Consider the following 23,739-nt stretch of genomic DNA (forward strand, 5'->3'; position numbering starts at 1 on the left):
ATGGCAAACAGACAAGTTGGAATTTGTCTTTTTGTACTCTGGATGCCCAGGACCGGCTCAGCTGGAAGCTCCTGCTCTCCCCCTTCTCCACCAAGCCTTCCTGAAGAGGTCTGAGTTTCTGTGCTGTAGGACACTAAACCCTGACCCCTGCACGGCTTCCCCTTCCATGTTTTTCACACTTAATTCAGTTTTTGAAAGAGCGGGGGAATTCACTGCACACAAATTACCAACAGATACTGAGGATCCACTTCAGCAGTTTTCTGCAGAAAATGCAAATGATGTGGGGGGAAAAAAGACAATCACACCAGATTTTCATGTAAATAGCTTAATTATATTTCAATGCTTAAAACACAGAAACACTTGAATTAAATTACATCATAATGCTTCTGCTAAATTATACATAAACTCCCAAGAACTGTGAGGAGGTGCTATGGAACTAAAAGAATACTCCAGTACAAGCCCAGCAAATACCCGTAATATTCTTTTAGCCTTATTATCTGTACTTTAATCTAAGGGCAGTCATCACAGGACACAAAGCCTACCATCACAGGAAGAATGTCTGGAGAGAATTGCTCTGCAGGTGTGTTTGTTGTACAAGGTTTATCTCGGTATTAGCGTGGAACAGGGTGCAGTCTTTGCACCTGGGCTGGCACATGCACTGCTGGGCAGCTCCCAGGGCAGCACACGGAGCTGGGGGAGGATTACTATGTGGGCTGTGGGACTGAGGAAACAGCTCAGCTTACACTTGCCTTTTATTGAGTTTAAAACAACCAATTAAGTTCTGATCCTAAGGTTTCTGGGAGAAGCGCTGCGATTTAGGATGGCCGTGCACCCCCGCTGCCCTCTGCATCCCTGTCCTGCTGCAGAACTGGGGCTGTCCACTCCCAGTGAGCACCTGGAGAAGGTAAGTGTGTGTGTGTGTGTCTGGAGGGATGCTTGTTTCTCAGCTGGTCATGACCTCTGGGAAGACCCACAGACAGCGCTCAAATTCCAAGGGCTAATCTCGATTAAACTGAGTATTTGTACCCAGGCACCTTCCTTCCAACAGCATCCCTGGAGGCAAACAGCAGCAGCCCAGGAATGCCTCCTGCCAGGTCTCCTGGCTTTGAAGGATGAGCTGTTTTCTACACTCCCAGTCCTAATGTACTCCCAGAACCCCCTAGTTTTTACAAAGACAGCAGGACAGTGAAAAGTTGAAGCAACTTAGCCCTGCAAAGCTGCCATGAGGGCAGCTGTGTCAGTGAAGGAGGGAGGGCTGGTAAGGAGCTGTGCCCTGCAGGGGTCAGTGGCACACGCCCAGGAAAGAGCCTGCATTTGATGAATATGGAAAAAACAATCACAGTGGGGAAGGAAAAAAAATATTTGGGAGAACGAAAACTAACTGGCAGGTCCAGACTTGCAGCAAAGCACATGATACCTGAATTGCCATTCTGAAACATCCCCTTGTATAAAGCTTTGGATCTGCATTCAAATTTTGGCTTGCCCTGATTCTGCTTTGACTGTGGATGGAATATGATCTGATTAACAAATGCACGTACCAGAAAAAGATCAGGAGGGCTCAGGGCAGGGCTGGGCACTGGTGCTGGGCACTGCTGTGCTGGTCTGCAGCCCTTGGGGCTGGTGCCCACCAGCAGAGGACAGACCCCACATTGCACTGCCACGTGCCAAGGTGGCCAGAGACCCCTTTGCACTCTCTTCCTCCTGCAGCCCTGAAGGATGCACAGGCAGAGAGATGCTTCAGGGCTAAGGGAAACTCCTGGCTTACCTGTCTAGTCCCACCTACCTGTTCTTAGCAGGTGACATGAGCAGAGTCTAACACAAAGCTCTGTGTTCCCCTCAGCGGGAAGAAGAGAAGGCTCTGACTGCAGATCCTGGCAGGTAAGGAAGTACAAACCAGCTGTTAGTCACCTCTGGAGGCAGCCATGGAGCTGTTGTAATGTTTGAGCCAACACATGTTTTTCTTTATTTAAAAGAAAATATTTCAAAGCTTAATCTTTTCTTCTGGATAACACTCTGCCCTGTAGAAACTTCCCTGAGCCAAAGCAGGAGGGGATACGAGATATTGGAACCCCAACTCCTCAACTCCTCTTTGTGGCCCAAGCACTGTTATTCCTAGTTCAGCAGCACAGAGTCACACAGCCAGACCCTGACAGCCCCTGCCTCTGGCTGTGTGAATTCCACTCTCTCTGTACAATAGCCCTGATTTGGGATATTCAGCCACTTCCTCAGTTAAGATGTAATCGGCCAAATGTTCTCTGTTTCACTTTTTAAAGCTAGCGCATTCCCTACGCTTCAACATCACCCTGGGTGCTCGTTTATCAGCAGCCCACACACCACAGCAGGATAAACCCCTGGTGTGTTTTCCCTGGTGTGCATTTTCCCTGGTGTGCCCCAGTTACCACTCAGCTCTCCTTGCTCAAAGGGGTTTTGCCACCAGTCACCCCCACCACCACTCCCAGGACCTGCCAGAGCTGTGGTCACTGCACAGAGAGGCTCATTCATCGCTTCCCTTGGGGCCTGGTGACACAAAGCCAAGGGGGAAGGTGTCTGAAACGTGCACCTCTCCTCCTTCCCTGGCCCAGAGAGCCCACACGTGTGCTCTGACAGGGTAATCTACGCAAAGCAGGCGCCGTTCCAAAGCACAAAGCCTGGCAGGTGGAATCAGCCAGCGCCAGCCCAGAAACGGGAGCTCGGGACCTTTCAGTGGGAACAGGCGCACCAAAAAATCACCACTGCCCTCACGAAGGGTTTGCTTCCCAGAGGGGTGGCAGGGCCCGTGCCCACTGGTAACACAAACGCCCGGGGTGCCCAGCGGGGCTCAGCGGCTCGGCCGTGCGGGCGGGAAGTCACTGCTCTGCTGCCTCATCCTCGGCGCGGGCCCGGCGGGGCAGGTGCTGTCACGCGTGGATGGCGTTGGCCACGTCGGTGAACACGAGGCGGCTGGGTCTCTGCACGGCTCCCTGGCCGGCCAGCAGCACCTGTGGGGGCAGGAAAGGGTGAGAGCCAGCAAGGCTGCCCTGCCTGGGCACTGCCCTGCCTTGGCACGGGCTGCACTGCTGGACCCGGGTTCATCCCCACCAGTGGGGCTGCCTGGCTAACACGGCATTAGTGAGGCTGTGACACGAAAATACAACAGGCTGGGGAGTAAGGCAGCACATCCATGCCAGGTGAAAATCCCCACATCATTGGATTACTGGGTCTCCCTACTTATGTATACAAGGCAGCATGAAAGGACTTGAGACATCAAGGAGGCCTGGAAACATGCCACTGCCTGAACTCGGGCTGTTGTTTTAGACTCTCCCTCTCTTATTATGTTAAGCCTTTAAACTCTTTTACTTTCCAAGTACAGGCTATCTGCGTTAGCAAGCTCTGGAGGGATCTGAGGTGTCCTGCTGGCCAGTCCCTGTATAGGAAGGATCTGCTTTTGCTGTACTAAGGTTACTTCTGCCCTTATAATTTCCCCCCTCTACTACCTGCAGGGAAGTCCCCTTTGTGGACTAATAGAGGGATCTGATGTTTTTCCAGTATGTGCTACTCTAAGGACAAGATCTTTTGCTTTTATACAACACATTTCTTGCTTTCCCAAACCTGCATATTCTATAGGTTGACTATCTTTTATATTCAAACACACACATCTCCTTTGTGCTCTTCAGCAGGCTGGGTAAGGTCAAGGTAAATATTTTATAATTACATTTCTATTTAGTATCTCCTCTTTCCCTCTCTGCCCACACCAAGCTTGCTACAGATTATCTGAAGGTGTAAAGACTGAGAATTGTTTGGGAGAATTCCTGCTCCTGGACAGGAAAACCAGGGGAAGACACGGGCAGCACAGAGCAACTGGTGAGGCATTCAAGAAAGGAGAGGCTGTATCACTGGCTGAGATGTACCTGTTCCAACCATCCCTGCTGGCTCTCTCAGAAAGGCTTTTTGTGTGGTGGAGGTGACAGAGGACACAGAACACTGTGAAACTGGCTTCAAATGATGGTGAGTAGCCCTTCTTCCCTATTTCTCCTACCTCCTGCTACACTGGGAAGGAGATATTCTCTTGTCAAAGACCCACCTGGGCCGTTAGTCAAAAATTATGGGCCAAAGTATCAAGCTCTTTCTAACTCACAGATGTAATAAGTCAATGGTCTCTAAGGGCCTGGTAATTTCTCAGCACACTGCACACCTTGGAGCACTCAGAAGGGGTCAAAGCTGCTTCTTCTCTAACCCCAAACTCAAACAGAAAACCCTGCTCCCTTTTGTGCTCTGTGCCCAGCAGGGCTGGCCTGGAGGTGCAGACAAGCCCAGCTGTGCTGTGCCCCAGCAGTGCAGGCTCTCTGTCTGTGTTCTTAGGGCTTCCAGCACAGTTAGCTCTTTCCCTCAGCAAGGCCTTGTTCCACACTTGAATCCTTAGGCAAAGTGGGGATAGCTTGGAATTGGGTAGAAATTACTTACTTTTCAGGGCAAGGGCAAAGGAGCCTTAGTGCTTTGTGGGCACTGAAGGCCTGTCTCCCAGAAAACTACATTCATCCTACTGCTCCCTTATGGTGCCCTGGGTGGTAAAACTGTAGTAAACTCATCCTTAATTACTCAAGTTGCTCTTTTCTCTCTCCTACTTGAGTAGAACCAGCACTTTGTCTCCCCAGACACTTTGTCCTTGTTGCCTGACTCCTCAGTCCATCCTAAGCACTCCAAAATGCTCAAGTCTCCGGGGCTGGCAGAGGTGAGGAAGTCCTCCTAAGGTCTTAGTTTACAAGCCCCCCCTGTGTCTGTAAGAAAAGCAGTGCAGGTACCTGTGGCTGTAGTAAGAGGTTCACTTTCCTACCTTGCTCTGCGATGCCTGGGAAGATGCTGCATCTCGCCCATGTTCCAACAGCTCCTGCTCCAGTTCATCCTGTTCCTCAGTGGGATCAAAGTTGTACATGGGCATCAGCTGGTGCCGTAGCTTCTCCAACCTGCCCATGGGAGGGGAGGGAAAAGGGTTGGTTGAGAAGAAGAGATGCTCAGGCTGCCTTCCCCACCCCACTGCCGAGGCTTTCTCCAGGCTGTTTGTCCTGCTGCACAGGGATTCTGCTCCTGTGGCTCCTGCTGTGTAAGGGCTGTGTCCTGTCCTGCAGGGATGAGGAGAAGAACCTACTACACTACCAGCAGGCAGGAGTGGAAGACACCCAGAGTGCAGTTACAGGGATTAATTGCCATCACTAATCAATGCTGGCAGGCATTACACACAGAGGAATCAGACAGGGATTTAAGTTCCCACAGACCTTAAAAGATCAAGCACAAAAGAGCCAGTGGAACATACTGGCTGGGCATCTTGTGACTTCTCCCCCCATCCCTGTGCCCACAACAGCCTGTCCTGCCATGTCACACTGTCTGCCAGTAGCAGGCCACTTCTTGCTCCAGTGACCTACCAGTACTTTAACTCCAGGGCTGAAGTACATAAAAATAAATAGAAAATAATAAACAGTGAATAGAGAACAGGAAAGAGGGAGATTCTCACAGGAGGCTGATGCCTGCGGACAGACTGTTCCTGCTCTTGTATCATTGCTCCAAGAGACAGAGCTATGAAGTGTTACCCCAAGTAGTCTCCCTAAGTACTGGGCAGCTCGATGATGGATGGTGGGCATGGTCCTGGGAAAGCACTAAGCCCTGCCTCAGGCTGTAGCCGAGTTTTGGGGGGTGGCAGAGGGAAACACACAAGCAGTTACTGGCAGTGTCACCACAAATATCTATTTTGGCAAGTGTGAGGATGACACATTCTTTCCCTGCTTCTAGATGGGTTTGCCAGCACAACCATTATCTCCAGCAGTGCTACTTTCACAGGCCAAGCATTAGCCGCTCCTGTGGCAGTATCCAGGCCTGGGCTGCAGGGTCAGGCTTGGAAATTTTACAGTGGGCAGCAGCTATTCTTGAAATTCTGTGGCCAGGCCAGGCCTGCCCCAAGGAATTAGGTAGGGAGGAGGTACCACAGCCAATGGATCTTCACTGGTCCTGCTGTCAGAGACAGAAGAAACAAATCATGTATCTTCCTGCATGCTGCTCTCTTTATTTTCAGCTAGGAGCTTAGCAAGGAAATTAAGATACTAAGTCTTGGGCTAGAGAGCTGCATCTCTGCACTGTGCTGCTGCCAGCTGCTGTCACTGTCTGGGCTGTTGGAAAACAGGGATCTGGAAATGGCAGAAACCTGAGATTCACACCTTTCATGACAGAGTTCTCAGCTCCTTTATACACCCATAACTCTTTCCTCTGTTTTGGTGCATCTCACAGATGAGGAGTGAAGAGTCTGCAGGATCCCCAACCTCCTCCTGCTCAACCTTATTTTCCTTCCAAAGCTGCGGAGGAGTATTTGAAGCTCTGGTGTCAGAGGGTGGGCCAGTGCCAGGAGTGCAGTGTCCTTGCCTGTCCCACACAGCTGATTCCTGCAGCCTTGCTTTCAGACAGCCCTCATTTATGCCCTCCCCATTTCCCTGTGTCCTTCCCAGCTCACTCTGGATTTTGAAGCACTGAGTTCCCTTCAGCCAACAACAGACATTACTTACCTCTTCCTCTTCCTGATATACAGAACCTGAAGGAGAAAGAGAACCACCATTACAACAGTCCTGGCAGGATGGGGAGCAGCCGAGAAATTTTGGGCACAGGGCACACAGAAGGGAGGTGGAGAAGGTTGGTGTCACTGTGCACCAAAGCAGGGGGAGGGAGAAGTGACAACTGGAAATGAAATTCCATGTGGATCAGTGTGAGCTTGGCAGCACATCATGTGTGGCACTAAGTGCTCCAGTGGCCTGTTATTAGGTGTGTTAGTAGGAGTAAGAGTATTAGGTGTATTATTAGGTGTAGCTCAGCACATTGCTGTGGCTGCAGGACCTATGTCGCAGTTTAAGAGTGGATGGAAAAGCTTCCCTTTGTGGTTTTCATCTGTAGAAGTGCTGCTACCCCCTCCCCAGCAGAAAGGGAAGAAGCAAAGAGGGCATGCTCAGGGACTTGCCTCGGTCAGCCGGAACGAGCGGCTGCGCTGGGAAGAAAGGGAGGCTTTGGGCCTCCACAGCCTTGTGCTGAGAACTACGGACGCTGGAGGTTGCTCTTGGGAACTTATGACCGTTTCCAGGTTTTCTTAGGGGCTTTTGGAAAAACTCCTCCCGGGGCCTGCAATGAAATTTTGCAGTAGGCTCCTCTGCTGGTTGTGTTAGTGAAGCCCTTCCTCGTATGAGGAATGGGAGCTTGCTGCTCCCTCCTCTTCTCTGTTGGCAGGGAAACGATCTGGTTATACATCAGAAGAACAACTACAGCATTTGCACTGCCTGTTTTGGGCCCGAAACTGTGGTTTCTGAAAGCTGCTGCCCACAGCATTAATGGCAAGGTTAGTGACACAGCAAACCCTCAAGGACGGATACCCAGCAAGCACAGCCTGGGACGTGCAGTCCAGAGTGAGTCTCGCTAGGATGGATTCAGGCCACTTCAATTCAGAAACAATTACCCCATGTCCACAGGGGAGATCAACATGGTTTCAACAGTCTGCTGTAAAAGTTAATTTGGATGAACTTTCTTGCAGGTCCCCAGTGTTGACAAGGTTTAAATCAATGCAACTGTTTCAGGTAACAAGTCAGAACAGAATATCTGCTTTGTGTTCTTTTAATTGAACTTCCTATTGCTAGGAAAAACAAATAACTACATAAGGCTTCTTCTAGGCCTGCTGGGCATCCTGTTTGGAGACTTCAGGACCTGCAGAAATACTGGAGCACTGGATAAAGGCTTTAAAAAAAAGGGATCTCAGGAACTATCAATACTTAGCAGTTCTGGGTGAGTCTTTAGTAGAATACAAATTAATTATTCAACCCAAATCAGTCCTAGAACCCCTTGCCACCCTCCACCCTCAAGAGACAGAGGATTATTTAGCTGGGCTCTCTTACCATAGCTACAGCCAACCCAATCACAGTAATGATCCCAAAGGACAGCAGCATCGTGCTCATGCCGGCTCCAGTGCTGGCCACATCTGGGATTTTGGTGCTGTTGAAGCTGGTAGTCTCAGGGCTTATGGTGGCTGTTTCTGGCACAGTCACATCCAGAGCTGTCCCTGGGTCTGGCCTGGCTGTGGTGGGGGTGCTGTGATACAAGTCGTGCACAGAGGGTGAGCTGTAACTCATCCTGCCCGCTCTTGGGAGCTCCTGTCACCCAGCTGGTGTCCTCACCCATCAGAGTGCAGAGCTGCCCTTCCTGTGGAGGACCCTCACGTGAGAGCTGTCCTGGAGCATCACCACTGATGGGCTTCCTTCATAGGAACCACACTGGATTCTGCCTAGGAGAGAATGAGAACAGATGAACAGTGCAGAGCTCTTGGAGATGGGCAAAGCCTTTTCTACAGTTCCCCAAATCACCAGGACAGTTTCTGAATGTCGACTCAAAATAAGGAAAAGATTTTTCAGGGGTACTGAGAGCCCCCAAAGCTTGATTCACTTAAGTCAGCAATAACTCTCCCCTCACTGCTCAGCTCTGCCTCCTTGCAGGCACTTGGCAGATCCATGTGGGGACAACTTCAGAACCCCTGTCTTTGGTCTGGCCCAGCCTGAACCAGGTGGTCTCTATCTGCCCCAGGAGACACAGCATTTTCCTGCTTCTTCTCTTGGAAATTTTTGTAAAGTTACACATATCAGTGGGAACATATCCAATAAAATGACACTCAGCTGTGAGGCATCCATATCTCAGGATGCTTTTTATTGAATCCAAAGTAGGAGCTCTTTGTTGTGCTAGTCACTGGTGGTATCCCATGTGCTCTGGAAACTGTGGGTTGCACTGGTCCCCCATGCTACTAAAGACACTGAGTTTTTTTCAAATCCCCCAGGAAAGAACCCACTCAAGCTTAGTCATGCTCTGGTAATTATCAGTATTAATTTTAAAGTTAGTCCAATTTTGGATTGGAGTTGTGAAATTTGATAGATCTATTCATGCTGAGAGCATAAAAGGCTTTAATTGCTTCAGGCTTCTATTGTGCAAATGATCAGGAGTTGCAAAATGCTGTGGGATGAGCCTGTGGAAAGTATTTGCACACTTTGTTTATAAAACCACTGTATATAACATTATGCTTCATGGAGGTGCTTCCATGAAAATGCAGCTAACTCTGGAGCAGAGCTGACCCCAGGAAGTACTGTAGCAGTTCTCTGGTAACTTCTCTGCAGTTTAGCAGACATTACATGTCTGGGCTGGAATGCAGCTGGGACAGAGGGGTTAATGAGCTCTGAACAGAAAAAGATGTGCCTGCAAAGAGAAATGAGCCATTGTTCTGCTCCACTCTGCTCTATTCCAGGCAAGGTTACTGTGCAGTTCCCATACTGTGATGCCTTACTGCTGCCCACAACTGCATTTCACAGCGTGATTAACATCTGTCACTAACTGCTGAAGCAGAGGAATCACACCAGGAAAGCAGCACCAGGCTGCCCTGTGGTCAGTCAGCAGCTGGAGCAGCCACCTTGACTCGTCCTGCATCTCCCCGAGCAGGTAAATGTCTTGCCATACATGCAGGGTTTGTCTCACAGGTCCCTGAGAACAACTTTGTGAAGCAAAGGGGGATTTTGAAGTGCCTGGGAGACTGTGGGAGCTGTCGAACTCCCAAGAGTTTCTAGAGAAAGGTGAGTTACAGCAGTTCTGGTCTGGTCCCTCCTAAGGTCGTGCTGAGTCACGAGTTCATTGCAGCTGAAAGGGACTGTGTCCTTCACTGACCACCAGACCATGGGCACCTGCTTTAAACCACCTGGACATCCCTAGCCATCCCTGACCACAGCAGAGCTCAGCTGTAGTGGACACTGGGGCACAAAGGTGGCAAGTTTGAAATCAGTGTCACAACAGCAGCAGCAGCACCTACAGCCCAGCAGGGAAAGGGAAGGAATTATTGAGCAGATCAAGCAGCTGCTCAGACAGAATCCATCAATCTGTGCTATTCAGGGAAAGTCTCCATGATGATAATACCTATTTTTAAAAAAGTCGCTACGAAGGAAATAAAAAATTGAAAAAGTGAAAGGAGTGAAGCAGGCCCAAGGGCTTTGCAGAGAGCTTTTGCTCTAAATGATGAACAGCTCCTGAACTTTAGAAACAAAATGAGTTAGGCTTTCAGTTCAATGAAGTGTCAGTTTTGGAAATCCAAAGAAGTTAGGCTAGGTTAAAATGAGCCAGCTGAAAATCTGGTCTAGTGAGAACAGGGGCTCTCGTTCACACTCCCAGGGTCCTGTTCATGCTGATGATTCCCAAGCCCACAGACCGAGTTCTAGAAGCAGTTCTGTATGGAAGTTTTCTGACTTAGACAATCAGGTCCAGGTCCAGGTGGGGATATTTCTGTTCCCAAGCCCCCTTGTGGTCCAGGTTGCAGAGGGCCAGATAGGGAGGCTGAGTGCCAGGATGGCCCAGGGCTCACACAGTAGAGCTGGGGGTGGATGATCTTTCCCACCACCTTCCTTTCCCCATTGTCACTGGAGTGCTGGAAATTTGATTTACAGGCTGGGCACACTCCAAGTCTCTGAGGGCTTTAGGGCCAGGGACAGATACTACCTATCACTGGCAGGATTTAGCACAGTCCATGCACAAATAGAAGAGCAACCAGATCCTCAGCTGCTGCGAGCTGGCATTGATCCATTGCCTGCACCAGCAGAGCTCCTCACACAGCCAGGACTGCTCTGTGCTGAGCTCTCTGCTGGGTCTGGGAATAAGGAGAAGGCATTTGTTTCTCTCCTAAGCCAGCATTTCCAAACTGATCTCTGGTGGGTGCTGCGGTGGCCAACACGTCTGAGATGCAGAACACTGTTTCGGGCACTAACTTGAGGCTCTTCTGAGTCTTGGTTTTAGTCTCTCTGTGCTGCCCTGTCATTTCGGGTGTGACAGGAATAGAGGTTTGTGTCACAGGGATGAAGATGGGTCACGGTGTCGCTGGGTGAAGAAGGCAAAGATTAACTAGCATTTTTCCTGCGTTACTTCACCACGATGAAGTGGCTCTAGTAATTCTGCAGTGCAAGCGGCGTTGGGTTGCTGTTGGCAACGGGATGTGGCTTCCCCGTGCGTGAACTTTTGGCTTCCCCTCCCTCTGCCCCAGCGCTGACCAGGCTGCAGGGCAGGGGGGAGCCCCGACCCGTGTTCCCGCTGTCGCCCCCGGCTGTGGGACAGGGGCCACGCTCCCATCCCTCCCCGGCCCCGGCGCGGGGACCCTCCCCAGCAATGTCACCGCTCTCTGACCCCGCACTGACACTGGAGCAGCAGCGCCCGCCCCGTCCCTGTCCCTGTGCGGGCAGTGCCACCCCGGGGGCTACATCCCCGCGGCAGCCGCTCCTTCCCCATCCCGGGAAGGAGTTCCCAGGCGGATAACGGGTCCCGCGGCCCTTCCCGCTGCCCGGGCGGTGCCGGCTCAGCCCGGGGCTCGCCGCCGGCTCCTCGCGCGGTGCCGGTGCCGCCGCCCCGCCGGGGCTCAGGCGAGGCCGAGAGGTCGCGGCGGCCCCGCTGCGCCCGAGGGACGGGACGGCGCGGCCGGACGCCCCCGCGGCCCGGCCCGGCCCAGCCCGCCCCTCCCCGCCCGCGGAGGTGCCCCCGCGCCGGGGCGGCAGCGCCCGCCAGGGCCGGCACTTACTGCGCGCTCCCCGCCGAGGCGTCCGGTGCCCGCGGGGCGCGGGCGGAGCGGCCGCGGGGGCGCGCCCGGGGCCGGGCCGGGCCGGACCGCGCCTCACGGCCTCGCGCGCGCCGCCGCTGGCCCCGCCCCGTCGCGAGCTGCCTCAGCCCATTGGCCGGCGGGCGCGGGGCTCGGCTCGCGGTTGGTCAGGCGCGCGGCGCCCGGCTGTCACTCAGGCGCGCGGCGGGCGGGGCGCTCGCGGGGCGCTCGCGAGGCGGTGGGAGCGCTGGGGACGCTGGGGACGCGCGGCCGCTCCCTCACGGCCCTGCCCCGGCACCGGGCCTGGCTCCTGGCTGTCCACGGCCCTGCCCCGCTGCCCACGGCCCTGCCCGGCTGCCCACGGCCCTGCCCGCGCCCCGGCCGAGTTCCCGGAGGGAGCCGGCTGCGCCCCCGGGCCTTGCCGGTGACGGTGGCCGTGAGGTGAGGCGTCGCTGTGCGCGCGCTCGCCTCAGAGCAGCCCCCGGGCCCCGCCGCCCCTCAGGCCAAGGGACACCTCCCCACCCGGCCTTGGTGTGCAGGGAAGGCCGGGAGGAGCGGCCGCGTGCCGGTCCGGCGGGGCTCTGTGGAGCGCAGGTCCTGTGAGGAGCTGGGGGTGTTCAGCCTGGAGAAGAGGAGGCTCAGGGATGGCCTTACCACTCTCTACATCTCCCTGACAGGAGGGTGTAGCCAGGTGGGGATCGGGCTCTGCTCCCAGGTAACCAGCAATGAGACGAGGGCTCGGTCTTAATCTGCGCCAGGGGAGGTTTAAGTGGGACAGTAAGAAGTGCTACACAGAGAGTGTGACTGGATGTCGGAATGGGCTGCCCAGGGAGGTAGTGGAGACTCCCTCTCTGGAGACATTCCAAACCCTCCTAAATGTCTTCTGGGTTACGTGCTCCAGGTGACCCTGCCTTGGCAGTGGGGTTGGACTCCACATTCTCCAGAACTCCCTTCTAACCCCAAGGATTCTGTGATTAATAATGCCAGTAATGCCAGCATTGTTCCAGCTATGGTCAATTAAGGTCTTCTCTGCCTCCCTAACAACACTAATGCTTGTTAATGTTTTAGTCCTTTAGTGCTCCCCTTGTGGCAGTATCCCCTAAACGGGGCCTTGGAGTGGGAAGCTGCCTGGGTAAACACTGTATCTGAGAGACTGCTTATGCTTAACATAAAGGCAAGTTTCATAGGGACTGTTTGTCTCTCTGCTGAGAGTAATGCAGAGGGTAAGGAGGGGATTCTTGAGCTCTTACAGCACCCACCCCTTTGCCAGGAGGCAGATGAGCCAGTCTGGAGATCTTTGCTGCAGGGTTTTCCTTCTGGGCTCTGATATTACAGAGGAGAGCAGTGGAGGCCTAACTGTCCCACGGTTTTGCTGTGCAGCAGGAGCAGGGCAGGTGCCCCACGGAGCATGGCTGTGGTGCCAGCGTCTGCCAGGCTGGAGCAGAGCTGGCATCCCCAGCTGTCCCTGCAGCAGCACTCCTGTGGGGCAGGGAGCCGCTCTGGGTGCTGCCAGCTGCTCAGGAGAGGGATTTAGCTGTGTGGTGCCTTTCTCAACTGGAGTAGAGGAGGTTGTGGCCTCTCCCAGACAGTGTTGAAAAGCAGCCATCAACAGAGGAATGGAAATGGGCTCTCAGGGAAACCCACAGTGGCTCCAGGGGCTGTGAGTCAGAAGGAAGGGGGGGGCCCTCATTTCAGATGGATCACAGCAGGAAAATGTGGTTGTTGTTCTGTTTGTTTCCCACTGTTCCAAGTGTGATATGCAGCAGCTGTTTTGTAAAATTTCATTTCCTTTGTCTCCTGCAGTCATCTTGTTTGTTTTTATTCCCTCTCTGTCTGGCTCTGCTTCTTCTCTCTTTTAAGAGACTGACTTCCCTCTGGCAGGGTTTACCCTTTCTGGCCTTTCCATCTTCCAAGTGTTTCTCTTCCCTCTGTTACATTGTGAGTTTTTTTCCTTTCTCTGCCCTTAGCTCAGCTCTGGCCCTGTGACCCCTTGTTTGTCCTCTGGGGACAGTGACAGTGTGGAAGACCCTTGACCCACTGAGTCCAGGTCTTCTGTGAGCACCCCTGCTAACCTAGGACTTGGGGTTTATGAGCAGAGAGAGGAGTAAAAGAAAGAACTGGGGAGAGACTGAAGCTCTTCCTGCAGGGAGCCAGGGTGATCTGTGGGGTGGAGAGCCAAGGGCTGGAGCTGCAGGTTAGTACGTCAGTGGCTTTTTGGGAGCAAGAACAGGCAGGAGTGCTGTGCCTCTGTAGGCAGCTTCTTTCTGCCCTGCTGTGGGCAAGGACTGGCCTCTGACCTGTGGAGTAGTGGACTGCAGTGATAGAGCTGGTTGGCTGTCACCTGAGTCTTTTTTTGGTGTAATCTTAGGCTGGGAGTAGTTGGTTTTATACCCGTGGGCAGGGGTTAGGGCAAACAGTCTGTGTTCTGTCAGAGGGGAATCTGTGATTTGGTGAATTCAACCTGTTCTCTTGCCTTGTTTTCTAGACCAGAAGAGCTGCAAAACGGTGCCATTGTCACGTTTCCCCGAGGAGAACCCACTGACTGTGGTCAGCTGGTGCTCAGCCACAGTGGCTGGTGTTGGCACCGGGTGTCCTGGGAGCCTCAGCACTGACTGGATCAGCAGGTGGCAACAAGGAACACGTGTGGAAACCAGACACTGCACAACAATGAGATGCCTCAGCCATCCACTGCTCAGGAGGTTGTTGAGCCTCTCACCTCAGCACGTGCCAGGGCGATGGAGTCCAAGCGAAGCTGGTGTCCTCAGTCCAAACCAGCTGTCTCTGAGGCAGAGCTGCAGTGCAGGACCTGGGCTCCTGACTGCCGCTGATACGGTCAACTACTGGCAGAAGGTGTTTGAGATAAATGGGATCCCCGAAGCACGAGAATCCAGTCAATACATTGTGTCATTTGTTCTGGGAGCAAAAACAGTTAAGTAATAAGAAAAGAATTAGGTCTGTGCTTGCCTCTCACTTTGTCATTTTGATTGAATCCCTTACCTTCGGTTTTATCTCACTTGTAGGGAATAGAACAACTTATCTTTCCTTAAATGGCAGAGAGGGTGAGCCATAGTTTATTATTGCCAGCACAGCACTTGGGGCCTCTTAAATGCTGTCCTTTGCAGGGACTGAAATTTAACCCATGACATACACATTTACCCCGATTTTGCCTGATGAAGTGATTCTTAATTTTACTTATTCTTGTGAGCCCCAAAAAGTAGCAGAACAGTTGTATGGGTTTGTTTCTAAACATGCTGATAGGTCCTGTTCATCACCTGGGCTTTCCAGCAGTCCCAGGTATATGTGACTGTCAATGCCCTGGACCTCCCTGGAGGATGCCCTTGGCAGGGTGGCAGAGGACACCCCAGTGGCACAAGGGGGCAGGTTTTAAAGTGACTTTGTCTTCAGTTTCAGAGCCTGAATTCCAAAAGCCTCCACAGTCCACTTACAGCAATGCAGCAGGAGCAAATCCAGCAGCTGAGCAACAGGCGACTAGAAAGGTAAGAGCATCCTCTTACAGTTGTTCCTTCAGAGGGTTTTCCTTCAGCCTTAAATCAGCCAGAAGAATGGTAGCAGACAACAGCAGCTCAGATGTCAAGTAACAGTGCTGTGTTGGTCTCTAGTGGTGATTAAAGTGGTAGGCAAAACTTTTCCACCTGATCCCCAGGGCCCTTCCTGCAAGGGTGCTGTCCAGCTGGTCAGCCCCCAGCCTGTACTGGTGCATGGGGTTATTCCTTCCCTGTTTGTAGGGCTTCATATTACCCTGCTGAATTTCTTGAGATTCCTGTCAGCCCATTTCTCCAGAGGTCCCTCTGGAAAGTAGCACACCCATCTGGTCTGTTAACCACTCCTCCCAATTTTCTGTCACCTGCAGACATGCCAAGGGTGCTCTCTGTCAGGTCACTAACAAAGGTCCTAATGCAGTATTGGCCCCCCTGTTGACCCCGGGGTACTCCACTGGTGATCAGCCTTCACCTGAGCCTTGCTCTGCTGAGCTCAGCCCTCTGGGCTTCACAGTTCAGTCCGGTTTCAGTCCATCTCGTTTGTCGAGTCTGTACTTCAGCTGGTATACGAGGGAGTTATGGGATACAGTATCAAAGCCCTTGGGAAAGTCGAGATACACAGTATTTATTGATTGCTCTCCTCGTGCACCAAACTGGTCATGGATGGCTACCAGGTCAGTCAGGAATGATATCCCCTTACTAAATCTGTGCTGACTGCGCCCAGTTCCCTTCCTGTACTTACTGTGTTTGGAAGCAGTCTCTAGGGCTGCTTTGTTCCATCGCTTTCCCCGCTATCTATGTAAGGCTGACTGACCTGTAGTTCCCTGGGTCGGGTACCTGATAACAAACTCAGCTGTGGGAACGCAGCTCCCCCAGAGTGCATGTGCACATTGCTCACAGAGCTGAGCCTGGGGGGTGCAGCTGCTCCCCCTCAGAAGGGCTGTGAGCTCAGCAGTGAGGTGTGAGCTCAGCAGTGAGGTGTGTGTCCAGGTGTTCACACTTGTTCTTGCCTGCCACAGGATGCCAGTGCAGTATGTGCTTGGTGAGTGGGACTTCCAGGACCTGACCCTGAAGATGAGACCCCCAGTATTCATTCCACGGCCTGAAACAGAGGTATGGCTGTGGGGGCTGTGGGGGCTTGGGTGTGTGAGTTCTGTGACACAGCACAATCATAGCACTGCTGTGGAGGCTCCCCGTGTGTCCTGAGGTTGTAGTGATGAGGTCAGGTTATTCCACTTCTTTAAAACAAGGAGGGGATTCTAATCTTGTGATCTGGAACTGATGCTGGTGACCTTTGCTGCCTGGCTCAGAGGAAGAGATGTTGCAAGCTGATATTTCACTTAATTACACTGGGATCCATCACCATTGATGGAAGGACTTGGCTTTGCTTTCCTTCTGCTATAGGAAGGAGTCATAGAAGTTCAAAATCTATACTGATATCCCAGTGGCTTAGTACATTGATACAAGGATAAGAATATAAACATTGTCCAGAGGCTGCCAGCAAACCCATGCAGTAGCAGGAAGCTGCTACTGGAAAACAGTAATGGATTCCAGAGAGCTTGTTTGTCCATGTGCAGACTGAAACAGTGCAGGCTGGTAGGAAATGGCACCTACCACCTGTCTGATGGCTCCACGGTGGTTTCTGGACAAACACAGGAAACTGAAAGGTAAGTTCTGAGCTGGGCAGGAATTAAACATGACTGTCAGTCATAAGAATGTAAAGGACAGCCATACATGACCAAGTTAAAACTCCATTTTCCCCAGTGTTCCTGCTGCTACAGAAAAGCCCAAGAACTACATGGTGACACTTCCCCTGACAGTAGCCTAGCTTTCAGCGCATGGACCATCCTAGCAAGGAAACTCTTGGCCCTTGGAGAGTTTAAGATTTGTGAGGGGTTTTTTTCCTGTGTTTTGGATTGGTTTATTTTCTTCTGGAGCTTGGGTTAACTTTTGGAGATGAAGTGGTCTCCATAGCTTGTCTGTTTATGAGTCCCGAAAACTTAGTTTCAGTCTAGTAGTCATTTCTTCAGTTGTTTGCCTGCTGCTTGGTGACTGTTGTAGTGTTCAAAAATTAGACAAAAGTTAACAGGCAGAGACAGCCTGTGCTTCTGTTGTGCCCTTTGAGGAAGAGGTTGCTGCTGAAATCCATGAGAGGGTTCCAGACCATTTAGTGGGAATCAGCACAACTACCACTTAGACATCCTCTCATCTCAGCCTGTAGAAGAATACTCAGACCCAGAGCCTTGATTTGGTGTGGGGCATCAGCAGCATCTCCTGGAAAGCCTGCTGGGCCCTAAATCGTAGTGATGGCACTTGTGTCCAGGGAATTTGGGAGCTCTCTGCTCTGTCTGGGTTGATCACTCTGTGGTGCTTAAGTTCGGAGACAGAGCTCTCTGGAGCTCTGGAATAGTTTTGCCAGTTGGAGCCAGTGATGGTTGGCTTTGTTGTTGTCAACAGCATTTCTGCTCTGGTTGACTGAAGAGAGTATTTCCAACCTCTGACACCCCATTAGTTCTTGGATCATTAAAACCAGAGGGGACTTCAGTTCTGCAAGACAAAGTATCTGCTGGCAAGGCTTCCTCTGGGGCTGTGCTCTGATTCTCCCCATGCAGTGCCAGGCCCCAAACAAAGGCCTATTGTGTGGAGTGGAAGGCGGGGTGGCTGTTAATTGAGCCCACATGCCTGGTTTTGGTAAAATCACCTCCTCTTGCCCAAACTGGAGTGCAGTGCCGTGCAACACACTGTGTTTGAAACCACTTAACATACCCTGGTGCAAAGATGTACCATAAACAGCTTAACCCAAGCCTCATCCCTGGGAAAACTTGATTTAATGTGTCACTTTACTTACTCTGAAGGAACGTTTTTAGCACATTTAGTATGGAAGACCGGAAGTTTATGATAAATAGCTCGGGAACGGAGCTCTGAGGGCAACTCAGAGTTTCCTTGTGATGTTCTGGGGAGGTTACTGTGACTTGAAGAGCCTTTGGCACAAGATCCAGCTGTTTAGCAGCACCTGGCAGGGTGTGGCTTCAGACATGTGCTGCTTCCAGGAACCATGTCCTGTGCATAACCTGTTGCACAAAGCACCTTGGTGGCCAGATCCTTTCCTTCTGCTGGAAGGAAAGGTTGCTCATCTCAGGCTGGGAGCTTTGTGTGGTGGGTTGGGCTTTGCCTACGTTTTGTTTCATCAGAGTAATTTTTTCAGCCTTTACTGGACTTTAAAACTGCAGTGGAAATACCTCCCTTCAGAAATGTTGAAAGTTCGTTGCATCTGTTGCTTTCTTTTTGTGTAGGATTTGTCTGCAGTGTTCTCAAATCCAGTAGTGCTGAAACTTTTCGCCAAATACTGTCCGTAAACAATCCTTGTTCTCTAGGAAGCAGTTCATTATCAGTGTTGTTATCCCAGGTTCATATTGCTCATCTGTGACTGAACACATGAGCCATGTCCTTGGCTGAGCAAATGTGACTCCCTAAATTGACTTTTTGGTGCACAAGCAGCTGCAAAATTTGCTCCCTAATTTTATTTATGTAGCTTCATCAAGTGCTCCTGTATGTTGATTGAAGTCTGAGAAGAAGGGGAGCTGAGTTTATGACACATTTTGTTGTCTGGCTACAACAGGAGGGTTGTGACTCTTGTTCCCAGCGCTGTGGTAATGGCATGAAGTTAAACACAGCAGGACACAAACCACGAGCATTGTTTTGGGCCTGGGGACAGAGACACATGCAGAGAGAGAAGCTCCCTTGCCTGCTCAATATTGCCCTGTGAAATTTGCCCCTGTGCAGACTGTTTAGTTCTCTCTGGGAGCTGAGCCCTCTCCTGTTCGCTCCCTCCGGGAATATTTTTCAGCACATGTGGCTTCATTCTTCTGTTCCATGGGAAACCGGGAACAAAATGAGGCAACTAGCAGGTCCTGTTTAAGCTCTGGCCTGCTGTGAGCAAAGCTTTGGCCTCGCTGCTGCAAGGGCTGAGTGGGATTGTGAGGGCCTGTGGAGCTCTGCATCCTCCCAGCTTTGCTCCTGTGGCACTGGCACCAGGCTTCTGCACTGGGGATGTTTGGTCTAAAGTTTAGGGGTGTGCTCAGTTTCATTTTATGTTTTTTATGCAATTATTCTTGTAATGTCAAGGCATCCCTGTCTCAACGCTCCTTGGTCACTGTATTAATGGAGAAGAAAGACCTTTTCCCAAAGAAAGCCTCTTAAAATGAGGACAGAGAGAAGGAGAATCCAGCCAACCATGGATACATAATTCCTTTCTTGTCCAGGCAAGTATAGGCCTCACCACGGATTCCTTAAGGGAAGGTTTGGTTTGGTCCAGGACTTGTCTGAAGCAGTTTGGGGTACGTGGCCCTCCCGTCTCTTACCCCCAGAGGGCGCTCCAGGCTTGGGCTCGCGGGGTTCCTCAGGGTTCTGTTTCCTATCACTTATCCCAGGATTTCTGGTGTTTCTAAAAAGTCTTATTTGCTCAGTGGAAGCAAAAATGACCACCTTTCATCGCTTGCAACTATTGTGTTGGTACAGGCAGGTTCTCAGACACTGAGCTTTTGCTTTTCCTGGAGGAAAGCTGCTGGGACTGTGGGACTGTGACAGTCCTCCCAAGCAGCTCTGGAGATCTCCCAGCAGCAAAAGCAAAAGCTCAGGCCACCCAGGAGTCTCCTGGAGTCACCTCCTTCACCTGTTGTGATCTCAGCACAAACTCACACCCTGCATAATTTTTTCTGTCTTGGCTTTTGTTGTGGTGGCTGTGGCATGGGAACAGTCCATTGTCCTGTAAGGGGAGGCACTGCAGGCTGAGGATGTGTGTTAGGCCTGGGAGACCTCTTAGGGAAAGAAACTACAGATCTGTGGCATGCTGAACATTTAGGAGTGATGCAAAAAAGATCGTGGCTACAATCTCCTGTGAGAGAAAGAAGAAGACTCAGTGTGTCAGACTATATTGGTGGGTCTAGTTCAGTGTACTGGGGCTCATCTGGGCTTGTAGCAGATGGTGGGGCCAAAATCACAAGGGAAAAGGTGGGTGTGGAAGGGTCCCCTTTTCTTCTGGCAATCAGCAGTTAAGGACTGGTCTTAGCCAAAGCTGGATTTGGGGCCATCCTGCTTCATCATCACTAATGGATCTGTCCTCCATTGATTTGTTTAATCCTCTTTGGAGTCCGTCTGTGTCTGACCTCCCTGACATCATCTGGCAGCGAATCTTTCTAATTTTGTGTTGTAAGTGGGAAAAGTGTGTTCTTTGCTTCTGGTGCTGCCTGCTCATTTGACCATGAAGGAAAACCTTTACTTTTTACTGCATAACACTTCAGTCATTCACTTAAGTGTCTACAGCATGTGTAATTTTTAGTTAGGTCACTGTCTAATCAATTTTTTCCACCTATGATTTTTAAGCTTTTTGCTTGTTTCCCAAAATAGGTTGTTTCTTTCCCATGAAAATGTGCTCAAAGCCCTGAAGTCATTGCTGTTTACTTGCATCTGCCCTTGGAATGGCAGTCATTGTGTGGAGTGTTCTGTGAAGGCACTTGAGTCAAAGATTTGCTCAGAGAAACCTTTCACAAAGGTTAACTTTACTTCTAGCTAAACATAATCATTAACCTTTCAAGAAGGTCCAGCACACAGAGAAGGGAGGATTTTCCCTTCCTGACCTGCATATGCAAATACACAGATTGCAAGGTGGGGCCTTTTGCCAGTGCTTTATGTCAAAGCAGTGACACATTTTCTGGTTTAATCAGTGCTGAAAGGAAGCCTTTGATGCAGAAATGTCCTTTCATTTCCTTAATTTCATCACCACAGATGGTTACTTTTTGGAAAGGTCTGAAGGTCACACTGTCTAGTGGATACAGGCATTGGTCAGGACTCAGGAGATTGGCTTTTTCTTCCTGGTATTGCCTCTGACCAGTTGTCCCTTCAAAGGAAGGCTGCTTCTCCTTTCTGCATCACTGACTTCCCAGTTTCAGAAATGAAAAGGGTCATGGTGCCCTGTCTTGACATAGCTTAAGGTCCTTTCTTGAAATATGTGGAGACTTGTATAAGGTATGTTGCACATAAATGCAGTAGGGCATTATTTAATAAATCAAATGCTAACTGCTATCTGTCAAAATAGAGCTGTAAACAAACGTGCTAAAGATGGAGCGTTGCTGTGTGGCCTCACATAGATCACATTTTGCCCCTGTGATATGCAGTATTTTATCACTATCTTGGAGGAGAACAATATTTTCTGAAAGTGGGCTGTGGCACAGAGGCTGGGGAATGGGAATTATGAAGGGAGCCTGTTGTTGCTGCAGAGCAATTGGAATTGCCCTTTGAGCTGGGCACAAGTGTTTAATAGGGTCATATATACAGAGACAAATAGTGCAGCCTGTGCCTCGTGGCCAAGGCATTTCTGCTGCCAGAAGTGCTTGGAGGAATATTTGGGATCTCCAGTATTTTATGGATGTTGGCTGATCCCATGAGCACCCTCTTTCAGGGCTGCCCAGTGGGCTCACGTGATCCTTGTGTGTGGGTCAGGGGATTGCCACGTACAAGTAGCAGGATTAAAGAATTAGTGCTGCAGGAGTGGAATAGCTGCAGAACTATTATGTCCAGTTATGTTACTGACTGGTTGGGAGAGAAGTGGAAAACTGGGTTTGGAGAAAAACCAGTATGTGGATTAATAGCTGGAAAAATTCTGCCTTGTTGTTACAGACTGCTTAGCTCATCAAAGACAAGCTTAAGGGTTAATTAGCTGGCACAGGGAGCAGGAATTTGATAACTGAAATCTCTCTGGTTTCACAGACAAGTGTATAATAAGCACTAGAAATGCAGGCCAGAAGAAAAGGTGCACATCTTTACCAGGGAGTGTAATTAAACGTTGAAACAGTTTAACAGGAGTCTGTTGCTGGCCACTTGAAAATCAGGACAGAATGTTTTCCTCAGACAGATTTCTTCTTGTTCAAAAGGAAATGATGGAAGAAACAAGGTTATTCCTGGCTAACTGGCCTTGATGAATTATAGTGGTAGTTTCTTCTGGCTTCCTATCCAAGAAATAAAGGCTCTGCTATTGCAGAGGATTACTTCTAAGTTGGTGATTTTCAAAATGTAAAAAATGTAAATTTAAAGCTAATATCTGTGCTGAAGGCGAGGAAAGCAACAGCTCTTCTTTTAAGTCATGTACAAACCTGTTCCCCAGGTTAACATATACAGACTTACCTAATATGTTCCCACAGATCTCTGTGTCGTTAATGCCTGTATTTTTTTGGCCCTACAAGAACTCTGATGCCTTTAGCTTTTTAATCTCCCTGTTCTGATTGAAAGAGGGTCTCTATTTCTGTGCATTTCAGCAGGGTACTGTAGCTCATCAGCAGTTAAAGCAGGATGTAGGACTAGAATGGAGAAAAACAAACCATAGAAAGGCTGGAACAGATGGGACTCAAGGAGATTCCCACGTGAGCTTTTTTCAGATATCCAAGTAACTGGAATTTCAGAGCTAGGGATTAGTGAGCTAGAGCAGTGCATCCCTCCAGATGCTGTGTCTGGCAGGGGTCAATAGCAGTATCTGCAGAGAAAGAAGATACCTTGCTAGATATAGATGTCTGGATAGACAGAGCTCTGTGCTGGAGGCTTGAGGGACAGCCAGTGCCGTGACTTGGAGCCACTCTTGCCCCTCGGCTGTGGCTAAATTTAGGCATGGCAGCTGTGGGAATTTCTCTTGGGCACGGGCACATATGGGTTGCTAAGGTTGCTGCTGATTGGTAAAGTCAAGTCTGGGTGCTGTCACAGCCTCTCCTCCAACAGATGAAGCAGCACTTGGCATGTGCCCTGACACATGTGTTACAGAGAAGCCAAAGCCCTTCCTCAGTATCAGGCATGCTTTGACCTGTTTGTCTGTCATTGCTAATGCCTGATAAAGCCACCTTTTATTCTAAAATCAGCAGCTCTCTCTGCAGTTATTCTGATGCTTTGCTTACTGTACTTTTATAGGAGGAGTTTCCTGGACTTGGTGCAAAGTTTTTTCTTTCTTACTACGGTGCCAGGCAGAAGAGCCCAGGACAAGGCCCCTGCCTGCCCATGGAGCACTGGGCTGCCTTGGTGGCTTGGTTTTGGAAGTGGGGTACATGGCAGGGATCTCCTAGGGCCATTGCCATGGAGTTAGGTTTCCAGCTTGGCTTCCTGCTGTTTTGTCATGTGCTGATTTGCAGCCAAGTGGACAAACAGGAGGGGAGGGGTGATTTGGTTAATATCAGATCAGGCTCTATGGAAAGTCCTGGATTCTGAGAACAGAAGTTTCTGGAAAGCACACAAATAAGAAAAACAATCCCAGGAAGTGTAGGAGAGCAGAGAGAAGGTGGTTTTCCTGGGTCTTTTGCTTTCCTTGTCCTGTTTGCCAACCTGGGAATTGAGAGCTCCCTGCCACCCTGGCTCATACCCCTGAAACCTTGTTTTCCCTGCTTTCCCCAGAGCATGTGGGGCACAAAAAAAGGTGCTTACAGGGAACAGTGTGTGAGTCTGTGCCATCCAGCCTTGCCTTTCCTGTGCCTCCCCTCCTCTCGTTTCTCTCAGCCTTGTGCTTTAGCGGCTGGAGCATCCGATGGGCTGTTCCCTGTTTCTGGGCTGGAGCACAGGATTCCCTCCCTCCAGCCCTGCCCACGGCTGCACTCTGGAGCACAG

At 50.7% G+C, this 23,739-nt stretch overlaps 2 protein-coding genes across 5 annotated transcripts in view; one reads left to right on the plus strand and one right to left on the minus strand.

The window, feature by feature from the left end:
- Positions 1 to 309: 309 nt before the first annotated feature.
- On the minus strand, positions 310 to 11,642 carry CUNH3orf18 (chromosome unknown C3orf18 homolog). The gene is made up of 5 exons (XM_027729311.2): positions 11,585 to 11,642; positions 7,893 to 8,278; positions 6,525 to 6,550; positions 4,811 to 4,940; positions 310 to 2,978 (listed from the first exon to the last, which is right to left on the minus strand). Exons 2-5 carry the CDS (start codon positions 8,124 to 8,126, stop codon positions 2,898 to 2,900), a joined length of 471 nt encoding a protein of 156 aa, XP_027585112.1. The 5' UTR covers positions 8,127 to 8,278; positions 11,585 to 11,642; the 3' UTR covers positions 310 to 2,897.
- The window catches only part of HEMK1 (HemK methyltransferase family member 1), a 32,156-nt gene continuing 17,821 nt past the window's right edge, over positions 9,405 to 23,739 (plus strand). Inside the window, exons 1-4 of one of the 4 annotated variants that reach the window (XM_039390957.1) lie at positions 9,405 to 9,474; positions 14,088 to 14,530; positions 15,008 to 15,099; positions 16,122 to 16,215. In XM_039390957.1, the coding sequence (XP_039246891.1) occupies positions 14,270 to 14,530; positions 15,008 to 15,099; positions 16,122 to 16,215 (447 nt within the window). In that variant the 5' untranslated portion in view covers positions 9,405 to 9,474; positions 14,088 to 14,269. Of the gene's footprint in view, positions 9,475 to 11,848; positions 12,044 to 12,076; positions 12,318 to 14,087; positions 14,531 to 15,007; positions 15,100 to 16,121; positions 16,216 to 23,739 lie in introns of those variants that run through there. The other 3 variants (XM_027728894.2, XM_039390922.1, XM_027728978.2) reach the window with 3 other exon arrangements.

This window comes from Pipra filicauda, unplaced genomic scaffold (assembly GCF_003945595.2).
Source record: "Pipra filicauda isolate LSUMZ 115617 unplaced genomic scaffold, ASM394559v2 scaffold102_size2360937_pilon, whole genome shotgun sequence".
NCBI lineage: Eukaryota > Metazoa > Chordata > Aves > Passeriformes > Pipridae > Pipra > Pipra filicauda.

Bases quoted from the DNA above. Each gene is read 5' to 3' on its own strand.
- CUNH3orf18 (XM_027729311.2), bottom strand. From the start codon at position 8,126: ATGAGTTACAGCTCACCCTCTGTGCACGACTTGTATCACAGCACCCCC. The intron at 6,551-7,892 runs GTAAGAGAGCCC...TTTCTCCTTCAG, and splicing joins TTGGGTTGGCTGTAGCTATG to GTTCTGTATATCAGGAAGAG. The intron at 2,979-4,810 runs GTAGGAAAGTGA...CTGCCCCCACAG, and splicing joins CCCAGGCATCGCAGAGCAAG to GTGCTGCTGGCCGGCCAGGG.